We start from the raw sequence: 26,628 nt of genomic DNA, 5'->3' as shown, positions 1-26,628 counted from the left end.
GCCCGTGTGCAATACCGATTATGCCGCCCCCTGTTTAACTACGACTACCTACGCTGAGCTTGCCAGAAAGGCTCTTTAGTGTTGTCTCATAAGGGTGTGAAAAAAAGAAAAGAAATACTTTACAAAGAAAATCTATTTATTATTACTAAGTTATTTTTGTTTACTTAAGTGTAAAACCATATAAATATTAATCTATAGAAATTGAACTTCTCTTGCCTTTATGTTTACGAAATCTGCTATCAATTTTCATGTATCCAAGCAGTCTAAGATTTCATGTTCAATTGAAAATATAGCTAAATTACTTAATCTTTGCTGGTGTGTTGTTGATCTTAAATAGTTTTTTTATAATTTTAACTTTGAAAAGGACCCTTCACCAAGTGCATCTGAAACCAGCAATGTAAGTAATATTTTTAGTGCTATTGCTATGTTCGGAAATGTTGAAGTCAAGTCATTAGTAAAAAAATATTGTAATAAGGTTTGAGGATCATTAGACTGGTTTTCTGGAAAATGCAACTTTAAAGTATTGATTTCATTAAACAAATCAATACCGTCAATGTCTGTTTCACTACTTGAATCATCTTTAAGCTTCAGATTTAAATCCTAACCAAGTTAAAATATCATTAATTATACTTAGACCCATGTCAGAAGAATTATTAACAAAATAATTGCAATTTGATATGCGATAGAACTGTTCGAATGTGTACAAGTACAAATTGAGAAAGAAGCCCTGTGGGGATTCCCTAATTTCGCCAGTCCTGTCAACTTCTGTCATAGAGCACGACTATGAGTACTTGGCTTTCGGGCGCCGCCGGATAGTTCAACCTGCCAACAGACGTTTCGCATTGCATCCTAATTCTGATAAATGCCAATAGAGGCACTGTTAATGCTATAATATAGGCTAAATAAGAATATAGTAATTGCGCTCCGGTCGGATTTTTTTCTCCTTGCAAAGACATTTCTTATGCTATAAATAGGGTGGGTATTGGAACAATGACTTTGAATATTACATGACCGATCGCTCAATTTGCCGCCCCCTGGACTTGCCGCCCGCGTGCAGTGAACGCCTGCTTACGGCGGGCCTGTGTGTTCACGATCTCTGGCACTGGCAGTCACAGCTACTCCTCCACCAGTGTCTGAGACACAAAATGAGCGGGAAAAAATACATGTTGGCCAGAGTGTGTAGTAGTTTGTCGGGTTGGGGCTGGATTGTCTGTAGCATGTTTATAATTCACTGGGCTTGGCATTGGAGACATTGGAGGTAACTGATCTGACTCACTCGCTGCAAAAATAAAAGCCGGTTTTATTCGATCAATGGAAACTACAGTCTCTTTTCCTTTTATACATAAAATGAAGCCTTGTCACCATGTGACATGACTTTATAGGGTCCATCATATTGAGGCTGCAAAGGCTTCCGTATAACATCATTGCGGAAAAATACATGGTAACATGACTGCAGTTCTTTGTGGATAAATGGGTTGTAATAGGAGTGGTGCACCAAAGGCACTGATTTAAGTTTGCCATCATCATCCTGAGTTTTTCGACGAAAGAACATGGATTGACGTCATGCAAACCTGAGACGAAAAATTCTCTAGGCAGTCTGAGGCTGGTGCCATAGAGCATCTCAGCTACGGTAGTGCTGGTGTCTTCACGAAGTGCAGTTCGCAATCCTAACAAGACTGTAGGTAGCACTTCTGTCCACCTTTCAGTAGAGTGACACTTGGTGGCAGTTTTAAGTGAACGATGAAAGCGTTCAACAATGCCATTTGCAATTGGATGGTATATTGTTGTCCTAACTCTTTTGGCACCAAGAAGTTGCGTGAGGGATTTAAATAGGCTATATTTTAATTGCCGCCCTTGGTCAGATGTTATTTGGACAGGCACTCCAAAGTGAGATATCCAACCTGAATATAGGGTTGAAGCCACTGTTTCAGCCGTTATATCTGGTAGTAGGATTGCTTCAGGCCAACGAGAAAATCTATCGATGATTGTGAAGCAATATGTTAAGCCATTGGAAGTGGCAATGGACCAACAATATCAATATGAATATTTAAAAATCTAGTGTCTGGAATAGGAAAGGTTTCCAAAGGGCTAGCGACATGTCTCTGGATCTTCAACTGCTGACAGGAAAGGCAGGTGCAAGACCATGTTTGGCAGTCTTTACTGATGGATGGCCAAACAAATTTTGCTTTTACCAATTTGGTTGAGCTCCTTACACCTGGATGGGACAGGTTATGGACAGTGTCAAAGGCAATGCAACGATAATTTGGCAGAATGTATGGACGAATGCAACCTGTCGATACATCACAGTAAATTTCAACATCATTGTCAGGAAGTTTAAACTTCTTAAGTACAAGTGATGAGTCACTTGAAGTCAGGAGAGACTGGAGCTCAAGATCTTGCTGTTGGTCTTTTGCAATCTTGCTATAATCTACTATTGTGACCATATGGTCGGTATTTCTTTGATACCACATCAGGATGATGCCACTGTATCTTTAGGTCGATACAGAGACCACAAGTTTGCGCAAGTGGTTACGTACGAGTTTTTGACCCGGTATGGAGTGAACGGAGAGAAGAACGGAAGAAACTGCACTCAAGATGTTTTAAACATAAATAACCATTTATTTATATTAAATCTTAGTTAGTTATACATCAGAATTTAAGGTTACAAAGTTAGTATGTTGCTAAATATAAGTTTCGTGAATCGCGTTCAGCATTGGTCTTTTCCCCATTTCGTTTTCTAGTTACAATCGAGTTTGCGATTAGTTTACGTGGAGAGAGAGAGCATACAAGTGTGCGCGGGCAGGATAAATACCTTAACTTATACTGTTGATCGAGTAATAAAGTTCCCAAATCCTTGGTTTTCCAAAGTAGTTCTCTTGAAGTTCGTTGATGTTCTAAAGTTCAGTTGGCGAAGAAATAAACATACAGGTACAGTTTCTCGAAGTTGATCCCGGCATGAGGTGGACGTGTCGCACACACACAATCAATTCATAACTTCCACGGTCTTACTCATCATGCTGGTCCTTTTTATATGAAGTACTCCTTTCGGACGTTTCCCCAATTTCATCATAGATGACGATCTCCTTGGACCAATGAAGTGACAAATGACATAATCGTGACACAAAGATTTACTCATCTCATCTAGGAACCCAACTCATGGGAATTGAGGTTTAAACTGATTTTATCGATTTTATTCTTTCCTTTTCTCTTTTAATTTTTTTTAACTCGTTCCATCTTTATAAAGTTACATTTAAAGTTTAATTAAAATTTATAAAAGATTAAAGTTTATAACACAAAATTTCTGATCCTCACACTATTGATGGGCTACTAATTGGCTCAATACGGGAGAGCATCAGCTGGAACATTATCATTCCCCTTCAGGTGTCTGATGTCTTGAAAATTGTCCTATAAAGTCAAGATGACTCAACTGATGGGGTGTACACCTATCTTGTTGGTGGTGAAAGGCAAACATTAATGGTTTATGGTCTGTGTAAATGGTGAACTGTTGTGCTTCCAGCATAAATCAGAAATGTTTCACAGACAAATACACAGCCAGAAGTTCTCGGTCATATGCAGAATACTGACACTGAGAGTTACTCAGCTTGTGGGAAAAGAACGCCAGTGGCTAAAGACTTTGTGCTGTAACTTGATGAAGGGCAGCACCCACAGCAGAATCAGATGCATCAATGTGTGGACAATCAATGGTAGCACTTGGTGAAGGATGGTGTAGTAAGGTGGCTTCTGCTAATTGTGATTTACATGACTCAAATGCCTGAATCGAATTGTCAGTCCATTTAATTTCACATTGGTCATTTCTCTTTGTTCCTTTAAGTAGGTCGTGTAAAGGAGCTTGGTAATGGGCCACATGGGGTAGGAACCTACGATAGAAGTTCAAGATGCCTAAGAACCTTCTCAGTTGTTTGAGGGTCTGTGATTGCTTCTGTTGAGTTATGGCAGATACATGTTCTGGTAGTGGCATAATGCCGTGAGGAGACACCATGTATCCTAAGAATGATACATGTGGGGCAGCAAAAGTACACTTGGATGCATTGACTTGAAGACCGTACTTGTCTAGGTGTTGAAACACTTGCCGCATGTGCATCTTATGTTCTTCCAACGAGGTGCTAGCAACGAGGATGTCATCTAAGTATGAAAAACAGAAGTTTAGGCATTGCAGAACTTCATGCATAAATCATTGGAATGATTGGGATACATTGTAGAGACTGAAAGGAAGGAAAACAAATTCAAATAGCCCAAATGGCATCATAATGGCTGTCTTTGGCACATCATCTGGTACATGATGGAAGGCTCTAACCAAATCGATTTTGGAAAAACTCAGGCTTTGTGTAAATTTTGACCAAAATCGTGGATGTGTGGCACTGGATAGTGATCAGAAACAGTTATCCTATTCAGGGCACAATAGTCTCCAGTTGGTCTCCAATCATTATGGCCCTTCAGCACCATATGAAGGGGAGAAGCCCAGTTAGATTTTGATGGTCTGCACATATCTAGCTCTATCATGTGCTGAAATTCTTGCTTTGCTACTTGCAGTTGAGCAGGGTGCATTCTACGAGGTTTGGTAAATACGGGTGGACCGTGTGTCTCGATATAATGCACTGTGTTGTACCTGACCTTGTCTAAAAAAGGCTGGAGACAAGTAAGATGTGGAAAGTCCTTGAGGATATCCTGCATTGGGGAATTGCTGATTATAGTTTGACTGAAGTAGGTGGTCCTGTATAATATCTTCCTCGTGTAGTAAGGGAAGTCAGGGGGTCAACCAGTAATCTGTTTCTGATGTCGAGAATGAGTCCAAAGTTGGCCAAAACGTCTGCACCGATTATAGGCTTCTGCACATTGGCTATGGTGAATTCCCATCTGAAAGAACATCTTAAGTTGATATCAAGTTCTAGCACTTTTGTTCCATATGTCGAGATTTTAAAGTTGTTGTCAGCATACAATTCAACCTTTGTAGGCTGATTCTTAGTGCAGTTGGGAATGATCAATAAATCTGCTCCAGAACCAATTAAGAAATTTAGGCCAGTTTTGGTGTAATACACAAACAAATGGCTATATTTAGGAGCCAGGCTGGATCCTAAATATAGCCATTTGTTTCTGTGCTCGTTTCCCTGATCAGCAGTTTGGTCAAAAGAACACAGCGAATGACATTTCCTAGAAGCTGATCCAAACTTATGGTGGTAGTAACAATATTCTTGGCAACTGACATTTCTTCCTCAAGAGCAAGAACTAATGCGGTACTTCGAATTCAGGTCTTGTCGGTTTCTCTCTCTACTACGATAACGGGGACAAGCAATACATGATACATTAAGTTCTGCAACCTTCCTTGTGAGTTCTAAAATCTGAAGTTCAATATTTCTGATTGTGGGATTTTTGGCTTCTAAGTTGATGCTGGCCAGTTGGGTTGGTTCTGTAAGTTTGGAAACCTTGTCAGCAAGGATGGCTAGCTTGTCTAGTTCATCACCACTAACAGCCAGGACTGTCTGAATATTTTTGGGGAGACGTTGGAGCCACAAGTTTCTAAGAAATTCTTTGGTAATCTTGCCCACTGAAAGCTCCCTCATTTTACAGAGTAAAACACTGCGTTTCTGATCCCCTAATGCCAGATCTTCAAGCAGAATTTTAGCCTCTAGCAGCGGAGTTCTGGAAAATTTCAAGGAGTCGATCTTTGAGTTTAGAAAATGGGGCCTCGGCTGGACAGTCAAATACTAAATCACTGACATTAGATAGAATCTCCACATCCAGGGAATTGATTAAATAATTGTACTTAGTGTTCTCACTTGTAATCCAATTAATGGCAAAAAGCCGTTTCTAGCTGCACAAAAAATAACTTGATGTTGGTTTTAGTGAAGATAGGCATTTTTGCCTGCACACATCCGATTTCAGGCTTGTTCTGTTCCACCATTCCGGGCATCTAACTATGCAACTTCAAGGGAAAATGCGAAATAGTCTTGGATTAGACTTAGCGCAAGTCGTGTACTCCTAGTCTTCTTATTAAATTTATGGTTCAGAAACTGATCAAACCTGCATGTCCTGTTAAAAAACTTCCTTCGTAGGCACAGAGTTTTTCAACATTCGATTCAGTCAAAAGTCCAGGTAGTTCATTAATCGGATCACATTCAGGTCACCACTTTGTCATTCAATCCTATAGATCCTTAAAATACCAATACTAAGCAGGCACACACAAACAGTAACAAAAGAACTTTATTAAAATAAGATCAGAGCTGTCATCTACATCTGCAGGCTACACACAGACAACTTAAACTTTTGCGCCTTTTTTTCCATTATTCCCATTGCCAGGCAACAACTCGTTAGAAATGTTGCCAGACTGTGTTAACAATCTCTGGCGCTGGCAGCCACAACATAATGGCAAAGTATGAGAGTATTAAAAGTCAAGTAGATTTAACAAAACACAAAATAATTAAAACTTGAATAAAATCACAAAGATGGATTAAAACAAAACCAAAACAATTAAAACTTGTTAAATTCCTAATCTGCTTTGCATCCTTTTTGTTGCAACATTTGACATCATGCATAAATTTCTATTAAGTTTATTTCTATTGAAATGGTACAGTACTTTGACTTAATAAAAACCCAGTTCATTACACAGTACTGTGTGTATCAACTAACATCCCATTAACAGACAAATACCTTTTTTTTAAAAACAAACTAATAGGTAATACAAAAAAACTACCAAGCTAACATTCAAAATAAAGCTTTTTTTTATTGCTTACACACTGTACAGTCATTAGGTGTGAAAAATCTTGAACATCTTTTACAACCTACAAGACATTTGTTTACAACAGGTGCCAACTTGGATAAATAGTGTGTAAATTCTTATTGGGTTTTCAAAATTTGTGAAAAAAGTTATATTTAAAACTTGGCACCAACCATATCTTAGAATTTAATGAAAAATAAAAGTACAGCTAAATTATGGCAAATTAATTTCAATTTTAATTAAACAAAAATTAAGGAAACTTTTTAATATTCAAGAAATGTTTTCAGCCTATTTAACAGTCCAGCTGCAGTTCACACATATTTAAAATCTCAAACAAAAAACTGTGATAAAAATATATAAAAACTATAATTGGTTACAGTATTAAATATGGTATTAAGAAGAATTTTAGTGTGATTCTTAACAAGTATACAAAACCATAGATGTCTGCAGAGGGAACAAATGAAGCACTTGCCCTCCCCTGAAATCAATAGAAAATTTCACAAATGATAATCATAAAAGTGATTGCAATACATAAACTTACACCCTCAACCATAGAATAGCTTTGTATCCTTAAAATTTTATTACTGTGTTCTATGATCAACTTGTGAAAAAAACAACCCAAAATTAAACAATTAAATAAAAATTATTTGTCTCCAAGCTTTTCTCCCTTGGAAAATTTTCTGTGGATGCCCATGCACAAAACTAATGATTAATTGGATAATAAATTAATTAAAAAATTTATTATTCAACACTATATGTGTAAGTGAAATAAAAAAATAAATGGCTTATTAATAAATCATATAATTTATTAATTGATATTTATGAAGCCCATGGTTTTTCTATACAAGTAATCCCCGTATAACACGGTAGTTACGTTCCAAAAAATTGCCATGTTATGCGAATCCGTATTATACGAAACAAAGAACTAATACGAAAAGGAGGGTTAGGTTCCAAAAATTAAAAAACATGCTACTATATTTTCATAATTAAGATAAATATCTTCATTAAAATTTTTTTAAGTGATACATATTAATATAAATTAAACAATGTTTTCTTCGTCATCACTAAAAACACTATTAATTAACCAGGAGCATTTTCTTTTTGGCAAGTTATCCTTATCCTCTGAGCATTTTTCTGCATTATCTTCAGATCCATGCTTTACCTTTTGCAAAATGTATGTAATTTTAGATTGCTTGCTTCTAGTTAAAAGGTCTTTATAAATTTCCTTATAAGGTGCTAAGCACTTATGAAGAGTAAAGCAAGTATGGAATAAGGGAAAAACATTCGGCAACATCAGAAGCAGAAGCGTCGCGATCTGGCAACATTGAAACAAGTTTCGAGAAGGACCACGTGTATCAACAGAAGGCGAGAAGAGAAAATTTACATACTTAAGTACTAATAGTTCACAAAAATAATAATTTTTGTGAACTATTATTACTTAAGTATGTAAAAATTTATTACATTTCCTGTTGTACGAGGGTTTTACCCAATTCTTGAACCGTGTTAGAGTGAATCCGTGCTATAAAAGTACCGTGTTATACGGGGGATGGTACCAATTCTCGAACCGTGTTAGAGTGAATCCGTGCTATAAAAGTACCGTGTTATACGGGGGATGGTACCAATTCTCGAACCGCATTAGAGTGAATCCGTGCTATAGAAGTGCCGTGTTATATGGGGGTTACCTGTATTTAAAATAAAGTAAAACTTATTCAATCTGAAATGTGAATAAAAGAATATCTATTTCAGAAAATTATTAGTCTTGACAAAAATCAGCTTTTTCTTATATATTTTGCTTTATATAAAATGAAAACAAAATTAATTTAATACAGGTTGAAAATCCTTTATCTGAAATTCCAAAAACCAAAAATCTCCAAAATGTGAAAGTTTTTTGAGTTCTAACATGACATGCAATAAACTGAAAATTCCATAAAGCACTGGGAATATTCCAGTGTTGTCTTCAGGTCATTTTTGCCAGGTGCCTCACCCAATAATTTTCTTGGTTGCCCAGCTGATAAACTTCATCAGAAGTATACATACACAGTATATTCATGTTTCTTAAGTGTAGTTCGATTTCAATTTTTAACATATGTTTACCAGAACACATTCAACATAAAATTCTTGAAAAATAAGTTCTTCAAACAAAAATAGTAAAAATGATCATTATTTAGGTTTTATCAAAATAATGGTTTAGCTGTTGAAAAAATAATACAATATAATTTTTAAAAATATCTCTTAACTAACAAATTTTAAAATTTCTAACAAATATATATAAATAATATAAATGTCATAATTTAAAATATCAATTTCTTCAAATGTGGAAACAATAAAAATATAAAAATTTAAAAACTTAACTTGACTGACTCAGCTATTATACTGTATTTACTCGCATATAAGACAAGGTTTTTATTCATTTTTCACTGCTTCAAAAACTTAAGTCATCCTATATGCACGAACAAAGGATTCTTTGCATTTTTGCAATAATTTTTGTGAACCTTGTATTTGCATTTTTTACTGGATGCTAACCCTTGGTGTTTAAAAACAAAAGTATTTTATCTGGGTCGTTTCAATTGTTCTTGTGTATTGTCAGGAGTAAAGATGAATAGCAATAGGAAAAGTAAAGCTTTTGAATTGAATTCCAAATTGAAATTACAAAAATCACATGGAAGCCCAATATAAGTTTTAATCCATTCCCACATGAAAACAGATGATTATTTGGAAATCAGAATTTGGAAACTCATAAGTGTAATCGACAGAATGGATTCGACTGTTAAGAATTGGCAGAAAAGATTCCAATTGTCCAGCTTCACACAAACAAAAATTATGTGGTAGTTTTTACAAGATTTTTCCTTAAAGTTTAAAATGCCAGTAATTTTTGTGGGACAATGTGTGCATTTACATGCATTTGATATTTTATTTGTGATTAAACAAAATAAAATTAGAATTGTATTCTTCTTCTGTCCGTGCTTTCTCCTAAGGTAGGTTGACAACCAGCAAATACCACTGTTCTCTTTTGTGTCTTTTATGAATAATTTCTTCTGTATCCATTCCCATCCATTCCTTGAAGTTGTCCATCCAACCCTGTCTTCTTCTTCCCCTTGTTCTTTTTCCATTAATTTTGCCTTCTAATGTGAGTTTGGGGATTTCATATTTCTCTCCCTCAGTATGTGTCCACAGTATGCTAGTTTTCTCTTCTTAATTATATTTATAATGAATTCTATTAATAAATCTAATTTTCTTTATTTTGATCTTTAAAGTCACACCTTGTCCTATATGCGAGATTGTCTTATATGTGAGTANACAGTATGCTAGTTTTCTCTTCTTAATTATATTTATAATGAATTCTATTAATAAATCTAATTTTCTTTATTTTGATCTTTAAAGTCACACCTTGTCCTATATGCGAGATTGTCTTATATGTGAGTAAATACAATAGTTTTAATTAAAATTACTGAATGAATATTGACAAAATTTGATATGATATTTTTTCCTTTTGTTTAAATAAAATTATTCATCTTTTTCTACTTCTTAGATTTAGAAACTTGATAAATATATATTTTTTTCTTTTTGTACTCCAAATAAAAAAAAATTGAAAAATTTTTATGAATTCTTATATTCTATACAAATTCACATATCAAGATAGTCAACACAAAACAAAATAAACTGAGAGAAAGAGAACTTTTCCCAAGTGTCTTTTTATTACTAGAACTCATTTAAAATAAATTTCTTAAAAAATTAATGTGAATAAAAACTATTCTTTTAAAGAGGTTAATAATGATTTTTTTCCCTTTTTTTTTCAATTAATATAATGAAAATAGTACAGTTTTTAAAACAAGTTAAACACAAAAATTTATAAACAATTTTAAAAATAATTTATAGATCAAACATTTTATTTTAGGAAGTTTATTTTTTCCCTAAATAATGGTAATATCAATCCAATATGGAACCAAAACAGACTATTTTATTCAGAAAATTCACACACAAAACTGATCAGAACAAAGTTATTTTGGAGCCATGCTCCATCTTCAGCATTCAACATTTACAAAAACTTGTTATTAAATGAAACATAGAACATTTTCTAACATTCTATTTTCTTTAAACATTTGAGCATCTTAATATTTATTAAATGTTACATTTATAATCAACTAGCTTACCTGTCGCGCATTGCTGCAATCTCAGAAGAAAGGAAATTCAAGGAAACTCGTTACGATAAAATTCAATTTACATTTTATCATTTTTATTGAAACTTATTATTATTATTCATTTTCATCGGGATAACATTTCAAAGTGTCGTTTCAATTCTATTTATTTATCGAAGTGTTTGTGGAAACACGATATTTTTTGTTTTTCCGTCCGGTGTGTACACGAATAAATCAGAAGGTTTCCGATGCATGAGCCAGCCACATACAGTTGTCCATGCGAGAAGCACGGATTCTCCAAATTTAGCCATACACTTGCAGCGATTGTCAGAAGCGTGATATTCTCCATTTTTATATATATTTTTTAATCCTTTATAATTTTAATTATTTAATTGCCCCTTCCTCTCTTCCTTGGCATGTTGTGAAATTTCTGATAGTTGGATAATAAACCATTTTATTGTAATTTGTCTTTTTAAATTATTTTGAGTCGATATTAAAATTTGCAAAAGAGGGGCTACCTAGATCGGTAAAATACACGAATTTCTTCCTACAACTTCGGTTGTTGTTCGGGGTACAGTTAAGGTTTTAACGAAGTTCGAGCGAATATATAATTAGAAAAGAAAAGTTGAAATAAAGTGATTAAACAAAAATTATTACGAATATCGTAAATAACAGTTTACAAATGCATATATAGAGATATTTTTTGAAGGGGGGAATGGTCTTCACAATTTGAAATCAATCGAACACACACTGCTCGAATGCTCGTGTAAACGCGGGCCATCTATCGTAGGATAAATGCCAGAAACCTTCGCAGGAGTGTATTAAAAAACTTCTCAAAGTTTCAGAGCAATTGGATAAACAATGTGGTAATGCATGAAGGACACACACACACACATTCATTTTTATATATATAGATATCAATATCTGAAGTAGAAGAAAAATAATTGAAAACTGGTGAATTTTTCTGCAAATTAAAAAAAAATCAACTTGTATTTTTCAAAGTTGCTTTCATTCTATTAATTTAATTAATAGAATGAAAATTGATTAACAAAGAAATTTGATATTAAATGCATATATAGTTGTCATTCATAAAAATTTAAATTTTGATCAACTAATTAATTAATTAATAATTTAGAAATATCTAGAGACAATTGGTTCATAACAGTACTTCAACTCATATATAAAATGTTCAAGTTAATACATTCTTAAATATTTCTAAGTTATAAATTAATAAATTAAAAATTGTAATTGTTATAGTTTATACAAACTGACAACTCTAGTACTAACATTAATTTTTTTGAGCTAATTTTATATTGCTAATTTAAACAGTAAAATTCAATAAACAGTTTAATGAAATTACAGGACTCTTTTTTCTACATAACGATCTCTATGTAAATATCCACACTACATTTTAGATTCATCCCTAATTTCTTTTATTACTAATTTTACTTTCTTTAATGAATATATAACAAATGAGCTATGGTAATATAAAACATTACAAAAATATTAATCTTGTTTACAGAAATCTAAACATTCTTTTACATATTTAATATTTCAAGCTCACTTAATCTTCAAAATAATACAAACAGGAAAGTGAGTGTAGAAAGATATGATATGAAAATGCTAAAATGATATGAAAGATGTTCTCAGTAAGTTATTAATAGTACAAGAAGGCAATAAAAATTGTAGTTATAGATACAAATAAAGTGAAATATAGAATACAAAAAAGTATAAAATCAGAAAAATAATGTAAATATCAAAACAGAGATGAAAATTTTAAATTGTGAAAAGAAATGAATAGGACCACAACACAGAATTAGATGAAAATTGAATAAATTTAAAAAACAGATGTAACAATCTCTATAGCAATGAATTTTAGACACGTACAAACATACCTAATTTCACTTTTATTTTACTTTTATTATATTTTTTAAGTAACTTTAATAAGTGAAATAATGCTTAGAAACTTTTAAGACTTAGTTTAAGTAACATTGATAANCTTTCAATTCAGACTATGATAAGATGCAAATATTATAATAGTACAGCCAGGGCCAGATTTAGGGGCGTAAACAGAGTACATTGCATCTCCCTTCTGAAGTTTTTCCCAAATAAATCAATAATTATAAATTTCTAAAAATATTTTTGATTTAATTTCTGATTAAGATCTAATACTGTACTGATTGAAGTTTCATACATTACTTTCAATTCAGACTATGATAAGATGCAAATATTATAATAGTACAGCCAAGGCCAGATTTAGGGGTGTAAATAGGGTACAGGGCACATGTACATTGCATTTCCCTTCTGAAATTTTTTATAAATATAAAGTTAAAAATTAAACCTTTTTTTATAAATAAAATAAAAAGAAAGGCAATCTTTGTTTTTAGGAATGGATCTCTTTTTAAAAATTTATCTTTATTTTATAAAATAATAATTATAAAATTGTATCTGAAGCAATGAAAATGGAATTGGATGTTGATAAATATAATAAGTTGAGTAAAGCATTCATAAAGATTTATTAATATTTTTAATTTTTGAAGTCTATAACTTTGCTTGCTATTATATGGTACTTTCACTAATCATATTGATAAAGTTACATAAGTATAAATTTTAAATAGATAATTAGTTTAAAAAGTGAATACATTTATGTATTTCTGTAACAATTATAACCTGGAAAGTAATTACATAGCTATTTGGTTTCAAAATTTAATTGATTATAATGTTTATAACAATTGTTAGTAATAATTATAGATTATAGGTATTTGCATTTAAAAACCCATAAATATATAGTATCATGCATTAACAAGATAAAAATGCCTGAATGGAATATTTAAATTACAAACATAAATTGCAATTATTATCTTTTTATGTATTTTCAGGCATTTGAATGTTTCTTATACATTTGGGCCATTCATCATCCTGCCAGTGGTTATATTCAAGCAATGAATGATCTTGTAACGCCATTTATTGTTGTCTTTTTACATGAAGTTGTTTCTCCAGGTAATAAATAAATATCTAATATATTAAGAACTAATTCAGGAGCATAGTTAAGTAAAATTAGATCTGTTTTTAAAAAATTTATCTTTATTTTATAAAATTTTTCTATAAATGGCTGGCACTCGTCTTCCGGCAGAAGCTTCCAGTTCTGACCCATCAGTTTACTAATTTCTGTATTTGGTAAGTGGGGCCATCGCTGACAGTAACTCCTCCGGTATATTCTGTTCCAAATCATGAAGGCATTCATTGGCCTTTTGATACAGTTTTCAGCTTTCTTCTGTTGCTTGTCTTTGGCCTGACTCCTCCTCTCCCATGTGGTTAGTGAAAAAAAACAGGTATGCTCATCAAGTGATAATATATAAGAAATAACTAGTAAAGTTAGAAAATATGAAATTCGAACATTTATACAAACATGAAATTCATTTTAAAATTTCTATACTATAAAATGTCGTGATAAATGGCATTAAATTATAAACAAGACTTTGTGTGATTTATGTAAAGAGACTTTTACAAATAAGAAAATATTACAAGCCCATTTATTCTGTCATATTAGAAATAAAACAACTATTAATTACAATTATGTGTGTGAAATATAATAATGCATTTATAAGGAAAGTGAGATGGATATACAAGTACTGTATACAACAATGTAAAGCAATTTTTTGTGCTAAATGAAAGCAAGAAGCTCTTTTATAACTTTTAAATGAAATATAACACTTTTGTTAAAAAATATACACTGACACTTTTTATTACTTACAAAACATAAATTGCAATTATTATCTTTTTATGTATTTTTAGGCATTTGAACGTGTCTTATACATTTGGGCCATTCATCATCCTGCCAGTTCTTATATTCAAGCAATGAATGATCTTGTAATGCCATTTATTGTTGTCTTTTTACATGAAGTTGTTTCTCCAGGTAATAAATAAATATTATCTAATATATTAAGAACTAATTCAGGAGCATAGTTAAGTGAAATTGGATCAGTTTATCTCTGATTCTGTTTAAATGGTCCACAGATTGATGACTGAGCATCACTGGTCTAGATCACTGGTAGATATCTGCATCAAAACTTCTTATTTATGTAAAGAAAAATATAACATTTTGCTAGAAAAAAATGTAAATTCTGTAGATTTACAGTATCAACATTTTCACTTTTCCTGTTAGGACTTTTTTAGTGTTTAAGTCTATAATTAGTTTTTTTGTTAATGTTACAAACAGCTAGCAAAGCTAACAGTTACAAACAGAATATTGTATATTCCTATAATGTATAAGCTCTATTACATTTGTGACTTATATAAAACAACTGCTTTGAAATTGTCAGAAAATAAAATTTAATCAGTTTTGTAAAGAAATTCATAATCAAGTAAATGTATCAATGATAAATATTATGATGAAACAATCATCCATTATTTATCAATTCGATATACTATACTATGTAACATAAAAATGTTACTCATGAAAAATGCAAACCTAAACTGCCAGATTGCCTGCAGGCTACATTGAGACAATTTAGCTAATTAATTATCCAAATTTGTTCTAAAAGTATAGGTAGGCTGTTATACAATCATCTTGTATTATGGTTAATGATTAAATTATATCAATCTTTACGTTGGTTAACTGACTTGATCTTAACGATTGATTTTAATGTATCGACTAAGCAAATCAATGTGAATCATACTGAATACTGAAAGAGTATAGAGTAATGTAGCCCTGTGCCAATAGTTATTCTGCCNTTAACATTATACAAAGTTTGAAAATATTCATTCTAATTTCAAATTTTGTCTGAGGATATTGTACTTGCAAAGTTTTGTGAGATTGATTATTGTTTTGTCAATTAAAGTTATTTAATGCTTACAGATAATAAAATAAAATAAATGCAATTCCTAAATACTATAAATTCATCATCATCATCAATAATGAAATGTTCTTCTTTTAATATATGCAGTGTGTTTCATGAAATCCACACAGTTTCCAGCTATCTCATGCTACATTAAGATTTTGCAGGTAAGTATTGGCATTCAATAAAATGAATAGACTCTTATATAATGGGTCCATATCTAGGCTATCAGAATCACCAAACTTAAACTCTCTTGATTTTTTTCTTGTATAGTCATCCGAAGTCCAAAACATACTCCAGTCATCCACAAAACCTTGTGAATCTTTGAAACAACATTGTGTAGGAATGTATCCTTAATAACACTAACACCATCTATCATCTTAACTAACTGAAGCCTTATTTTAGGATTTATTTATTTTTTTTATCAAACATTTTGAACATATGCTATAACTTTAATGTTGTAAAATCTAGTAATGACATTGTTTAATTTTTGCAAACTTCTTTATGGTTCCTATATTTGTACAGTATATTTGTTTGTTTATACCTGAGGCCAAACTATACCAGACATAATCTGATGGGGTCTACCTTTTACAGTATCCCTTAACCTTATCTTATTTAACAGTTTAGGATTAAAACTTCATCTTAAACAACTAAAACCCTCAAACAAAATTATTTCTGCTATTTAATCACAGAACCTCTTCAGCATCCAGTAAAACATGGAAGATGAAACATTTTTGGAATCTACCTGATTCCAGCTTCAGGTTGAAATATTAATAGTTCTTTTCTAATTGGAATGCATCAAATAGAATAATCGTGTAGCATTTGTATTTGAAAAGAACAGTAAGAGACATGCACTAATCCATCCATGCTATAATGATGTTTTGTACCATGCTCTCCATGCTTTAGATCAGGCACAGCCCATCACATTAAATTGTGTGGCCTGCTAAGCAATTTTATATATCTATTAAAACTTTTGTTTCTCATTATATGTATACCAAAAAAATTAAATAAATGAAAATTGCATGTGTCATTGTTATGCACAAGTGCAACTATGAACACCAGTTCTATATTTGGTATCTTGTTCAGATGGTGGCACCACCCTGGCAATCAACATCTCAACTAGTACCTTTATCTTCTAAAGTGTGGCCCACCGTAATGTTATGTGTCATCAAAGTGGCCCATGAAACAATTTGGGTTGGCCAGACCTGTTTTAGATAGTTGCATCTCATCCTAAACATTTATGGAATTGGAATTAAGGCTGGCTTTAAATATTTCAATGGACTCTAAGAGCCTGATGTAGTTCCAATTTGTAGAGGATCTGTTGAGCTGAGCCTGATTTAATTTTGCCTCTGTATTGTCTTTTGAGGCAAACCTAAATAGGTGGTGGTGATTTTTGGATGCTTTCTCCCTTACATACCCAGAACACATCTCAGCTGATCTGTAAGTTACTACTTCCTCCTTTCTCAACCCACCTAATAGAGAAATAGAAATTCTCCAATGCTTTGGGAAATGCATCATACATCCTCTTGCCCCAGCAGGTTCCCCTGCCAAATCTGAAAATGCCTTCTATGGGCTAACAATGTTTGAAATAGTTCCTGTTTGCAATTGTTTCCTGCAAGACAAACAAAACTAACAAACAACTCATACAAGAATCTTCTCTCTTTTGTTGAGTACTGATGCTTTCCTGTAAGACAAAAGAGGGCACTATGCAAATTTCATGACCCACACTGTATATTAAATTTGTTTATTTATTTGCATTATTCAGATTATTCAAAAATTAACTATATACAAATAATTATAGTAAATTTTGAGCATTAAAATGCTAAAAGCTATTACAAAATTTTATTAAAATTTTCAATTATTAACAAATACATTAAGAAACTATTTTTAACTTTACATTTCTTTAATTAGTAGACAATTAGATTTGATTCATGTCTGAAAAAAAACTGTCATTATTAGATAAATAATCATTCCAAAGTCTTTCTTTAATAAGTTTTTGTCTAATTCTCCCCAAAAACTTGTTGCATTATTTCTAATTGTTATTTTAAAATGTATAATAAATTTTAAGTAAAAATAGACTTTAGTATGTTTTAAGTATTTGCTCTTTTAAATTAAATCTAAAATTTTTCAAATGTTTGTTATCTGCTTTTTTTATAGTTTGCAATTTACATTCTCATCAGTTATATTTTTAACATTTTTGAGTTCTTATAAGCAATTCTTAGATATATTATTCTCATAGTAAATATCAAAAAATTTTATATAGCTGTCAAAAATCACACACTTAAAAAAAAAATAACAGTTTACAGTCCAAAAAATAAATAGACCTTTTTGATGATGATGATATGATAACTTTGTTTCTAAAAGTATAATTTTTATGTGAATTTTTTTGACAAAACTGAAGAAAACAAAACAAATGTATGAAAAAGCTAGATTATATTATTTTATAACAATCATAAAAATTGAAAACTAAGAAAGAAAATACAATTCTTTTAGAGCANTTTTAATGGTGGTATAAATTTTTTATTTTTAAAATTCAATTTAAAAAAAAGCATAAAATGATGCAATACTTTTATAATTTGTTTAGACAATAAATTCTTTAATTTATGAAGTAATTTATACAGTTGGTGAGGGATGAGCTACTTGTATCCAACCAAAATATCTGACACTTTGGGAGTAGTATGGTCTGGAAATTCAAAATATGCAGTCTGGAAAAGTCATGGTTTGGAAATTCAAAATTCCACAGTGTCCAATTCTGTGAGGTTTGTCAGGCTGGATAATTCCTGTGCCCAGTCGCTTGGGAACTGTATCATGTCCACCAATGCATCCAAGTCGGCCAGGTTGCTGTTCGCTGGTCCCTCAGCCAGACACGACACTCGTGGAATGCATGCACTGGCACCATTTCTGCTCTTGTTGAATGGATCGTCATACAGGCTGATGTTAGCACTCTCAGGTGAGGCTGGCTCGTCTGTCGATGGGGAGCAAGGGACTTTGACGGGCAGGTTAAGTTGACTAACAGAAAGCGGCATGTGCTTACTCTGTCTAATACTGTCTCTGAACTCCTTGTCGATGGTCAGTTTGAGTTTGAGTCGATTCTGATAGACAGTGTGGCTCACCGTGGTTGCACTTGTGCGCTGATGCTTGGGCTTGCTGGAACCACAATTGCCTCCGCTACTACTTTTGTGATTACCCAAACTGTGTTTGCTGGTGGACTGCTCAGGCTTGGACAGTTGTTTTGCTTTCCTCTTGGGCCTGTATTTGTAGTCTGGATATTGCAGCATATGTAATATATGCAGCCGTTTGGCCTCTTCTATGAAAGGTTGACGCTCGCCTTTCGATAGAAGCTTCCACGCGCAACTCAACAATTTACTGATTTGGGTATTCACCATGTTTGGCCATTGTTCATGGAAATTTTTTCGATGCATCTTATTCCAGAGCATATAGGCGTTCATTGGTCTTTTAATATGGTTTGTAACTTTCATTGATTGTCTTCTATCACTTGTTTTCGGCATGATTCCTCCTGACACTGAGTCATGATTGCCAGCCGAAGCTGCAGACACGTTACCACTGCCAGTCAAGTTGCTGTGCAGTACCATGTTAGCGCAAAAGTAACTGGCTGTTGATTGTTATTCAGTCCAGGTCAAGGTAACAAAGACACTGAAATGAAAAATTAGATATATTAACTTATTCTCAATAGCAATTCTTAGATATATTATTCTCATAGTAAATGTCAAGAAATTTTATGTAAATGCCAAAAATCACACACTTAAAAAAAATAACAGTTTACAGTCCAAAAACATCTATTTTTTGATGATGATGATGATGATAACTTTGTATCTAAAAGTATAATTTTTATGAGAATTTTTTTGACAAAACTGAAGAAAAAGAAATGTATTAAAAAGCTAGATTATATTATTTTAAAACAATCATAAGAATTGTAAACTAAGAAAGAAAAGACAATTTTTTTTAGAGCAATTACTTTTTAGCTATTGATAACACTCATATTTCTTTAACAAAATAATGATTGTATATAAGAGAGAGCTTTTTATAAACATAAAAACATATATAATATATATATATATGATATATAAAAGGGTTATAAGTAATTTACTTTATAAAATTTTTTAAAAATTATTATAAAATCAGTTTACTTGTTTCAAATTTGAAAAGTAAATCTTAGTTATTTTTCTTAAAGAATAAAGTCCCTTTTACAAAACAGTAGTGCATATTTTTGCATAAAAGAATCTGAAAGGAGATGATAAGACTAAGTTATCTATACAATTAGAAGTTACCAATACAACACAATATTGTGATTAAAATATAAAAAGGATAATAATAATGAATTAAAATGTATAAAGTATTTTAAAATATCTTTAGATACTAGAAAAACTAATTTAGATAGTTTTGTGACAAAATATTTTAGATACTAATAGTACAAGTTTTAAATGCTAAGAAAATATTTAAGATATATGATAGAACAATTCTGACCCAATCTAAATTCATCTATAACATTGCACAATTATTAATTATTTACAGCAATAAAGAGAAGAATTAAAAAGAAAAGAAAAAAAAACAAATGTTTCTGTAATGAAATAAATTATATCACTATCTTCAGGATTTCCACTAATTTCAACATTAGTAAACAATCTTTATGTGGTTTATTTATTTTAAAATAAATAGCAAATAAAAAGTAGAAAATTATTAAATTTAATGATATAAATATAAAACTAATGTCAGAATAACAAACAGTTTTAGACTTTTAATTATCAGATTTTAATGTAAAAATAAAATCCTTATTATAAAAATAGAATTTACCTGAAATAAATATTATTAAATAATTTATAGACTAGTTGAATTCAATTTATAAATTTATTTATTTTTAAACTTTCTTTACAAAAAGAAAAATATTTTTTTGATTTTCATATATTTGACACAGCCATTTTATTCAAAACTTTTTCATATATAAAAAATCACAAAATATACATTTAATTTATAAAGACAGATTTCATATACTAGTATTATACTGTATATGAAATCTATCAATAATAACTATTGTAACTGCTTTTTCCCCTTAATTTTTAAATCTCAGAAATGAAAATTAATACACAAAATAACATTTTGACCAAATTTTGTTAAATTTTCACAAGTAAAACTAAAAACTCCTGTTATAAATAAACTCCTTAGTATTAACTTAGATAATATACAGAAAATATTTTAAAACTATATAACTTATAAAACATACATATCTTATATTTGCAGAATGTATTAAGTCAAGATTTAATTTCTCTGTCAAGTGAGTGATTGTATGCAGTCTGATACTTCAATTCATTTTCTAACTGGGTCTTGTTCTCTTGAACAATACTGAGATGAGTTTTTAACAATTCAAAGTTCTCCATTAACCTGAAATTTATAAATTACATTCATGTTTTACTTAAAATGTTAAATAAATTTTTATTTCTTGTCAATATTTTTATAAGATATCATTTTGAATAAGCTTACGGCTTAATTTCATGAGGTAGAGCATCCTTTTGGAATTGAAGATGGAGTTCAATCTGTTCTTCATATAACAAAACTATTTTATTAAAGGCATCTAAGGCCTGTCATTTTAATTGAATCTCTTGAAGGGTTTTACTTAAATCTTCACTGAATTGATTATTTTGCTTGGTCACCTGGAGGTATTCTTTATTAATATCCAATAATTTTTAATAATATATATTTAACAGAATTCAATATTAAATGTTTAATAAAATTCTTTTTTTTACAATTTACCTTGTTAGATTTAATGAGATTTGCCACTATATTATTCATCAAGTTTTCTTCTGAGGCTGTTGACTTTGCTAACTTCAATACATATATTAATTAAGGCCTATAAATGATTGATGATATAAAGAATAAAATATTTGAATACAATCATTTATGTGTTATTAAAACAGTACAACAAGAGAAGACAATGGAAAATTCACTTACTAAAAAGTAATCAATTTCAACGAATCTGAAATGAAAAATTAAAATGTGTATTTAGCAATTAAGTATAACATTATATTAATAATAATTACATATTTTATTCGTTATATTGTACAATAATTAAACAAATAGCATTANGACAAAGGTGTCATCGTAGAGATCATTGATCCTGTTGGCCTCAGCTCTGTTTGGATAATAAGTGTTGGTAAACTCCTGAACCTCTCCCCATTCAACAAGAAAGTTTTTGTCAACTTTCACTCCTGATGATTTCTTGCTTTGTAGAAACTATCCTATCTACAGCACCGGGATGAAAATGACGTCACACTATCGGAACCTGTGACCGGTGCTCTGTGCGATTCTAGAGACCCCCCCAACACCCAATCCTAGAGAATAATATACACTCCGTCCGGGGAATTCTTTCAGTTGACCTGAAGAAGAGCGATTGGAACTCTCGAAAACGTTTGTCAGGATATTTTAACATATATGCACAGAGCACCGGTCACAGGTTCCGATAGTGTGATGTCGTTCTTGCTTTGTTTCAATTTAAATCACTTTTCTGTTTTTTTAGAAGCCATGATGCATTATAAATGACTTAACTTGTCAGATTATATGATACGAATAATTCTTTATTAATTAAGATCAATAAACACTTCTACGAGCTACTCTCACTCCGTTTGATTTTTACAACCTCTTTTTGTTCCACCACCTTGGCATCTACACAATTACATTTCGTTTATTTGAATTGTCAACATATATTACATTACATTTAATGTTTATTTAAATCATCAACATATATTACATTTCTACTTTAGATATACTAATAATACTAATATATCCTAAAAATAGCAGATTGTCATTGGCAACGGCAAAAGAGTGAAAACATCATTCGCACTTGTTCGAAGAAAGTCCATTGTTCGTCTCACGTTGTTCGCAGCAAGTCCGTTGCTCAAGTCACGTAACGGTCAAACAGAAAGTCCGTTATTCGCAGCGTCCGTTATACGAGGCACCACTGTAATTAAAACAATTTAGCAGTCTAAAAGTCAAACAGAACAAATTCATATCTAATGATAAATCCCACAGATATTTTGAAAATATTTGTATTAACTGTTTACAAATTTTTTTAATTATTTGAATTTATGTTGAACATAATTTTTGTATTCTTTCATTTTGTAGAGTATCAAATACATAGCTATTGTACAAATGCATGTTCAAATAAATATTAAATTAATCAATTATTCAATATCCATAGTAAAACTGAAGCCACAAATGAAATGTTAAGCAATAAAAACTAACTGAAATTCACAATTCTACTCACTTCCTCACAGATTTGTTTCTTACAAAATTACAAATTCTTTTTATTACTATATTGTATTTAAATTTGTTATTCTATTCTACTTTACTCATTTATTCTTAGTTTATTATTTGAATTTGCCAAGTAATAAACTGAATTAATTAATAAGAACTAAGAATAATAAATTAATGATGGAATTCTTGTTAAACTGTTAAAATATTTTTGAAATTTATAAAATCAAAAACTCACTTAAAGTTTAATGAAAATAGATAAAAGCATCAAGTATTAATGAATAATAAAAATATTAATCTGATTAAAATAAATAGGAGTATGGTATATAATTTTCTAGCAAACATGCAATATGTTTTGTTAAATTGAAATATTTCTCATATATTTACTAGCACTGACAAATATATTACAGAAAAAAGAAAGAAATTATCATTCAAATGATGACAAATATTAAGAAACAAAACAAAATGTAAAAATTAGTTAAAAATGTATTAAATAATAACCAATATATTAACAGAAATGTTAACATCACAAATAACTACTTCTTATATCCAATTATTAATAAAACTGCAAGAAAAAAGAAAAAATTTACAATTATTTTTAAACTGAAATAATTTCTCAAAACTTCCAGTCAAAATTATAAAATTTTAGGAATAAAAAATTTAATATTTCTACAAAGTTGACAACAATGTTTAATGGATGTTTTTAATCTATAAAATAAATACCAATTAAGCTTAATACTATAAAATTACAAATGAGCTGATCATTTTTTGATAATCTTTGGTAACATATCAAAAGACATATCAAAAAAAAAGTAAATGAACATATTAAAAGATCAGCTTATTTTCTGATTTTTTGAACAATAATTTCTGTATCAAAGTGTTAACTCCAGAACTTTGAATTTTTTTTTTTATGGAAGACTCTTACTAATCGAAAACGAAGATATAAATTTTGGAATGTTAAATATAGGAAAAAGAATTACCTGTCATCCACGTATTCTCTCTTTTATATTCAGAATGTGCTGTTTTTCTCTCTTCGCGATTTCCTTTATGCACGAGTTTTGGTTTTTCTTGCTCGGTCTGAATATTTTTTAATTGTTCCGATTCTCTTCCGTGATCCGAAATAAAAGCGTAAGCGTCCGAAACCATTTCGTCGTCGTAAGAAGGAGATATTTCGTTAGTTTCGCACGTATTCGTATTCCAGTTCGAGACGGAATTCGATCTGAACAGAGAATAATTTTGACTGGTACGATTAGGCTTAACCCCCAACGATGGCAAACCTGGTAAATTCCTGCTACTGTGCTGATCACGTTTCTTCAAATGTTTATCTGCTAAACTATGACTTTTATTATCCAAATCTTTCGACCTGTAATTGCAGTCATTGTTTTTGTCGTTAAAATGATAAGAATCCATTTTTAAACACTTCAAATACTTCGTCAAACAAACATCAACTATGATATAATGTTATAAAGATAGACGAAAGCTATTAGTCGAACAACCGATTTACTCGGCGATGATTGGTTCGAGAAAATAAATTCAACCAATAAAATTTATCTTTACGAAAAGATTTAACGCATCATATACTTGCTCACGTTTAAGCGCACGCGCTATTCTCGTCACACGATCGTGCTCGGGACGTGAGAAGTAAACAGGGAAATTAAGGAAACGTTATTTTTTTTACTTACTTTTTTCGGCTTAAAACTATTTAAATTTAATCGAATATTATAAATTAATTTGAAATAATTAAAACATTTTATAAATAAAATTAAATATATTTTATTAAAACTGATAAACGTCACACTCAGACACGCAGGGACGTTGAGTGCGGGGGTAGAGCTCTTTTTTTTCGAAAAAATGAAAAACATACAGTGTTTATTTATAAAAAGCAGTCTTAAAGTTCTTATGTCTTTTAGTAAAAATAACATTAATTTATAGTGATACGAACTATTACGGGATCCTAAGTTTTTTTCAAGCACAGGGAAAAATCCCTGACGCTCCTCTCTCGGCGGCGCGGATCACACTTATAAGTCACTATATTATAATTATTTTTATTAAAGAAATCTTGCTTCACCAATCACTAAATANAATTTTCATTAAGATAAAAGATATATAAACTGTACAAATTATTTTAAATTTATATCCATCAACAATTTTTACCAATTCATTTTTCTTTTTATTTGAATGAACTTTTTGCATTACATAACTTTAGTATATTTAAAAATTAATACTGTTCAATTCTAGATGATCTGTTAGCTAGTCTTCTAGAGTGAAGAAATAATAATTATTTTTATTAAAGAAATCTTGCTTCACCAATCACTAAATATAGTTAAGATTCCAATAGTGAAAGTATTAAACTTGCGATATTTTTTGTTTTGAAATTTTGTTACTACATACTAGCTTTTTTTTCTTTTCATTTTTGGCTCTTTCCGTCCTGCTAGCACAAAGAGAACTTTTTACCTTACTCATAGTGGGTTTGAGAAGACTCACAATAGGACCGCCAAATAATGATGATCAAGGCTCAAATATTCGGAATGGCTCGCTAGGAAAATTCTTGTGAGTCCAATCTTTACTATTTTCAGTAATATTGAACTTTCAGTATTACAGGGAAACGAGAAGCTTATTCGACATTATATAACGGGTAAATATGTTACATAGTTTTTTAGGAGCTTAAGTTTGATGTTAGAATAGGCAACGTAAGCTTCTCATTGCCATTACATAACGAATTACCAAAAGTAGTTAAAAATTAGGTTTCCCGGGTTTGCTTGCCTAGACTCGATTTCAAGTCTTCCAGAGCGATAGGTTGAATTCTTAACAGTCTCGGATAGCCGATCATTTCAAATACCTAAGATCTGCACATTTTGCGGAGAGACGGAGTATTGACTGAGATGAAAGAGTACAAACTGGTTGGAAGAGTTGGAGGAAAGCTAATGGAGTGCTTTGTCATATTATGTGATAAAAAAAAAATTGTAAATCTTGTTATGCACTATGGAGCAGAGTGCTGGATTGTTTGAAAGCGACAGAAACAGAGAATGCACGTAACCCCTAACTGAAATAGATATAAACGAAGTCGCGAGAAAAGATTAAACAAGAAATAGCTATATTAGAAAAAGTCTGGAAGTTGCCTCGATTCAGAAAATGCGGGAGAATTGATTGATTTGGTTTGGCCATATCAAGCGAAAATCAGAAAATGTCTTAAATAAGAAAATTGAAAACCTTAATGATTTAAAGCAAATGAACTAAAGGAACCAAAGAACATATGCTAAAAAACAATTATAAAAGATATTAAAAGAATGTGGATTAAAATGAGGAAAGAACTGGCGCTATATGGAAATGAGTGAAAAAGGAGGATGAAACAGGTTAACTATTAAACTTAAAAAAAAGGGAGAAAAGTATAGTAGAACGTCGTTTATCCGAAGGTCGGTTATCCGAAGGTATTCCAGTCGACAAATTTAAATTTTCGCCAGTGCTGTGGCGCTGTAATCTTTCGCTATGTCTTCGGCTACTCAAATATTTTACGTTTTTGATACTAATTAACTTCTGAAGTATAATTTTTTATTGTTTTTATATTTTTCAATATATTTATTTTGTTTGTACAAAATAAAAAAGTAATTTTTAACGATACAATAGTCTTCGTTAGGCTTAACATCGACGAAAATTCAAC

General features: G+C 31.0%; 1 protein-coding gene, 2 long non-coding RNA genes and 1 pseudogene across 3 annotated transcripts in view; 1 reads left to right on the top strand and 3 right to left on the bottom strand.

Moving 5' to 3' along the window:
- Positions 1-24,517, bottom strand: part of LOC111619497 — a 98,021-nt gene extending 73,504 nt beyond the window's left edge. The window contains exon 1 of the mRNA XM_023361227.1: positions 23,951-24,517. Within this exon, the coding sequence (XP_023216995.1) occupies positions 23,951-24,380 (430 nt within the window). The 5' untranslated portion in view covers positions 24,381-24,517. The remainder of the gene's footprint in view (positions 1-23,950) is intronic.
- LOC111619506 lies at positions 13,678-15,384 on the top strand. Its single transcript, XR_002755763.1, has 3 exons — positions 13,678-13,869; positions 14,003-14,201; positions 14,665-15,384. It is a non-coding gene; the product is annotated as an uncharacterized LOC111619506 (long non-coding RNA).
- Positions 18,218-19,283, bottom strand: LOC111619492 (annotated as a pseudogene).
- On the bottom strand, positions 20,699-21,607 carry LOC111619510. The gene is made up of 3 exons (XR_002755765.1): positions 21,474-21,607; positions 21,204-21,373; positions 20,699-21,104 (listed from the first exon to the last, which is right to left on the bottom strand). It is a non-coding gene; the product is annotated as an uncharacterized LOC111619510 (long non-coding RNA).
- Positions 24,518-26,628: the final 2,111 nt, after the last annotated feature.

This window comes from Centruroides sculpturatus, unplaced genomic scaffold (assembly GCF_000671375.1).
Source record: "Centruroides sculpturatus isolate CEXI.00-Female unplaced genomic scaffold, Cexi_2.0 scaffold44, whole genome shotgun sequence".
NCBI lineage: Eukaryota > Metazoa > Arthropoda > Arachnida > Scorpiones > Buthidae > Centruroides > Centruroides sculpturatus.
The sequence above is the reverse complement of the archived record's forward strand: the minus strand, read 5'-3'. Positions and strand labels throughout refer to the sequence as shown.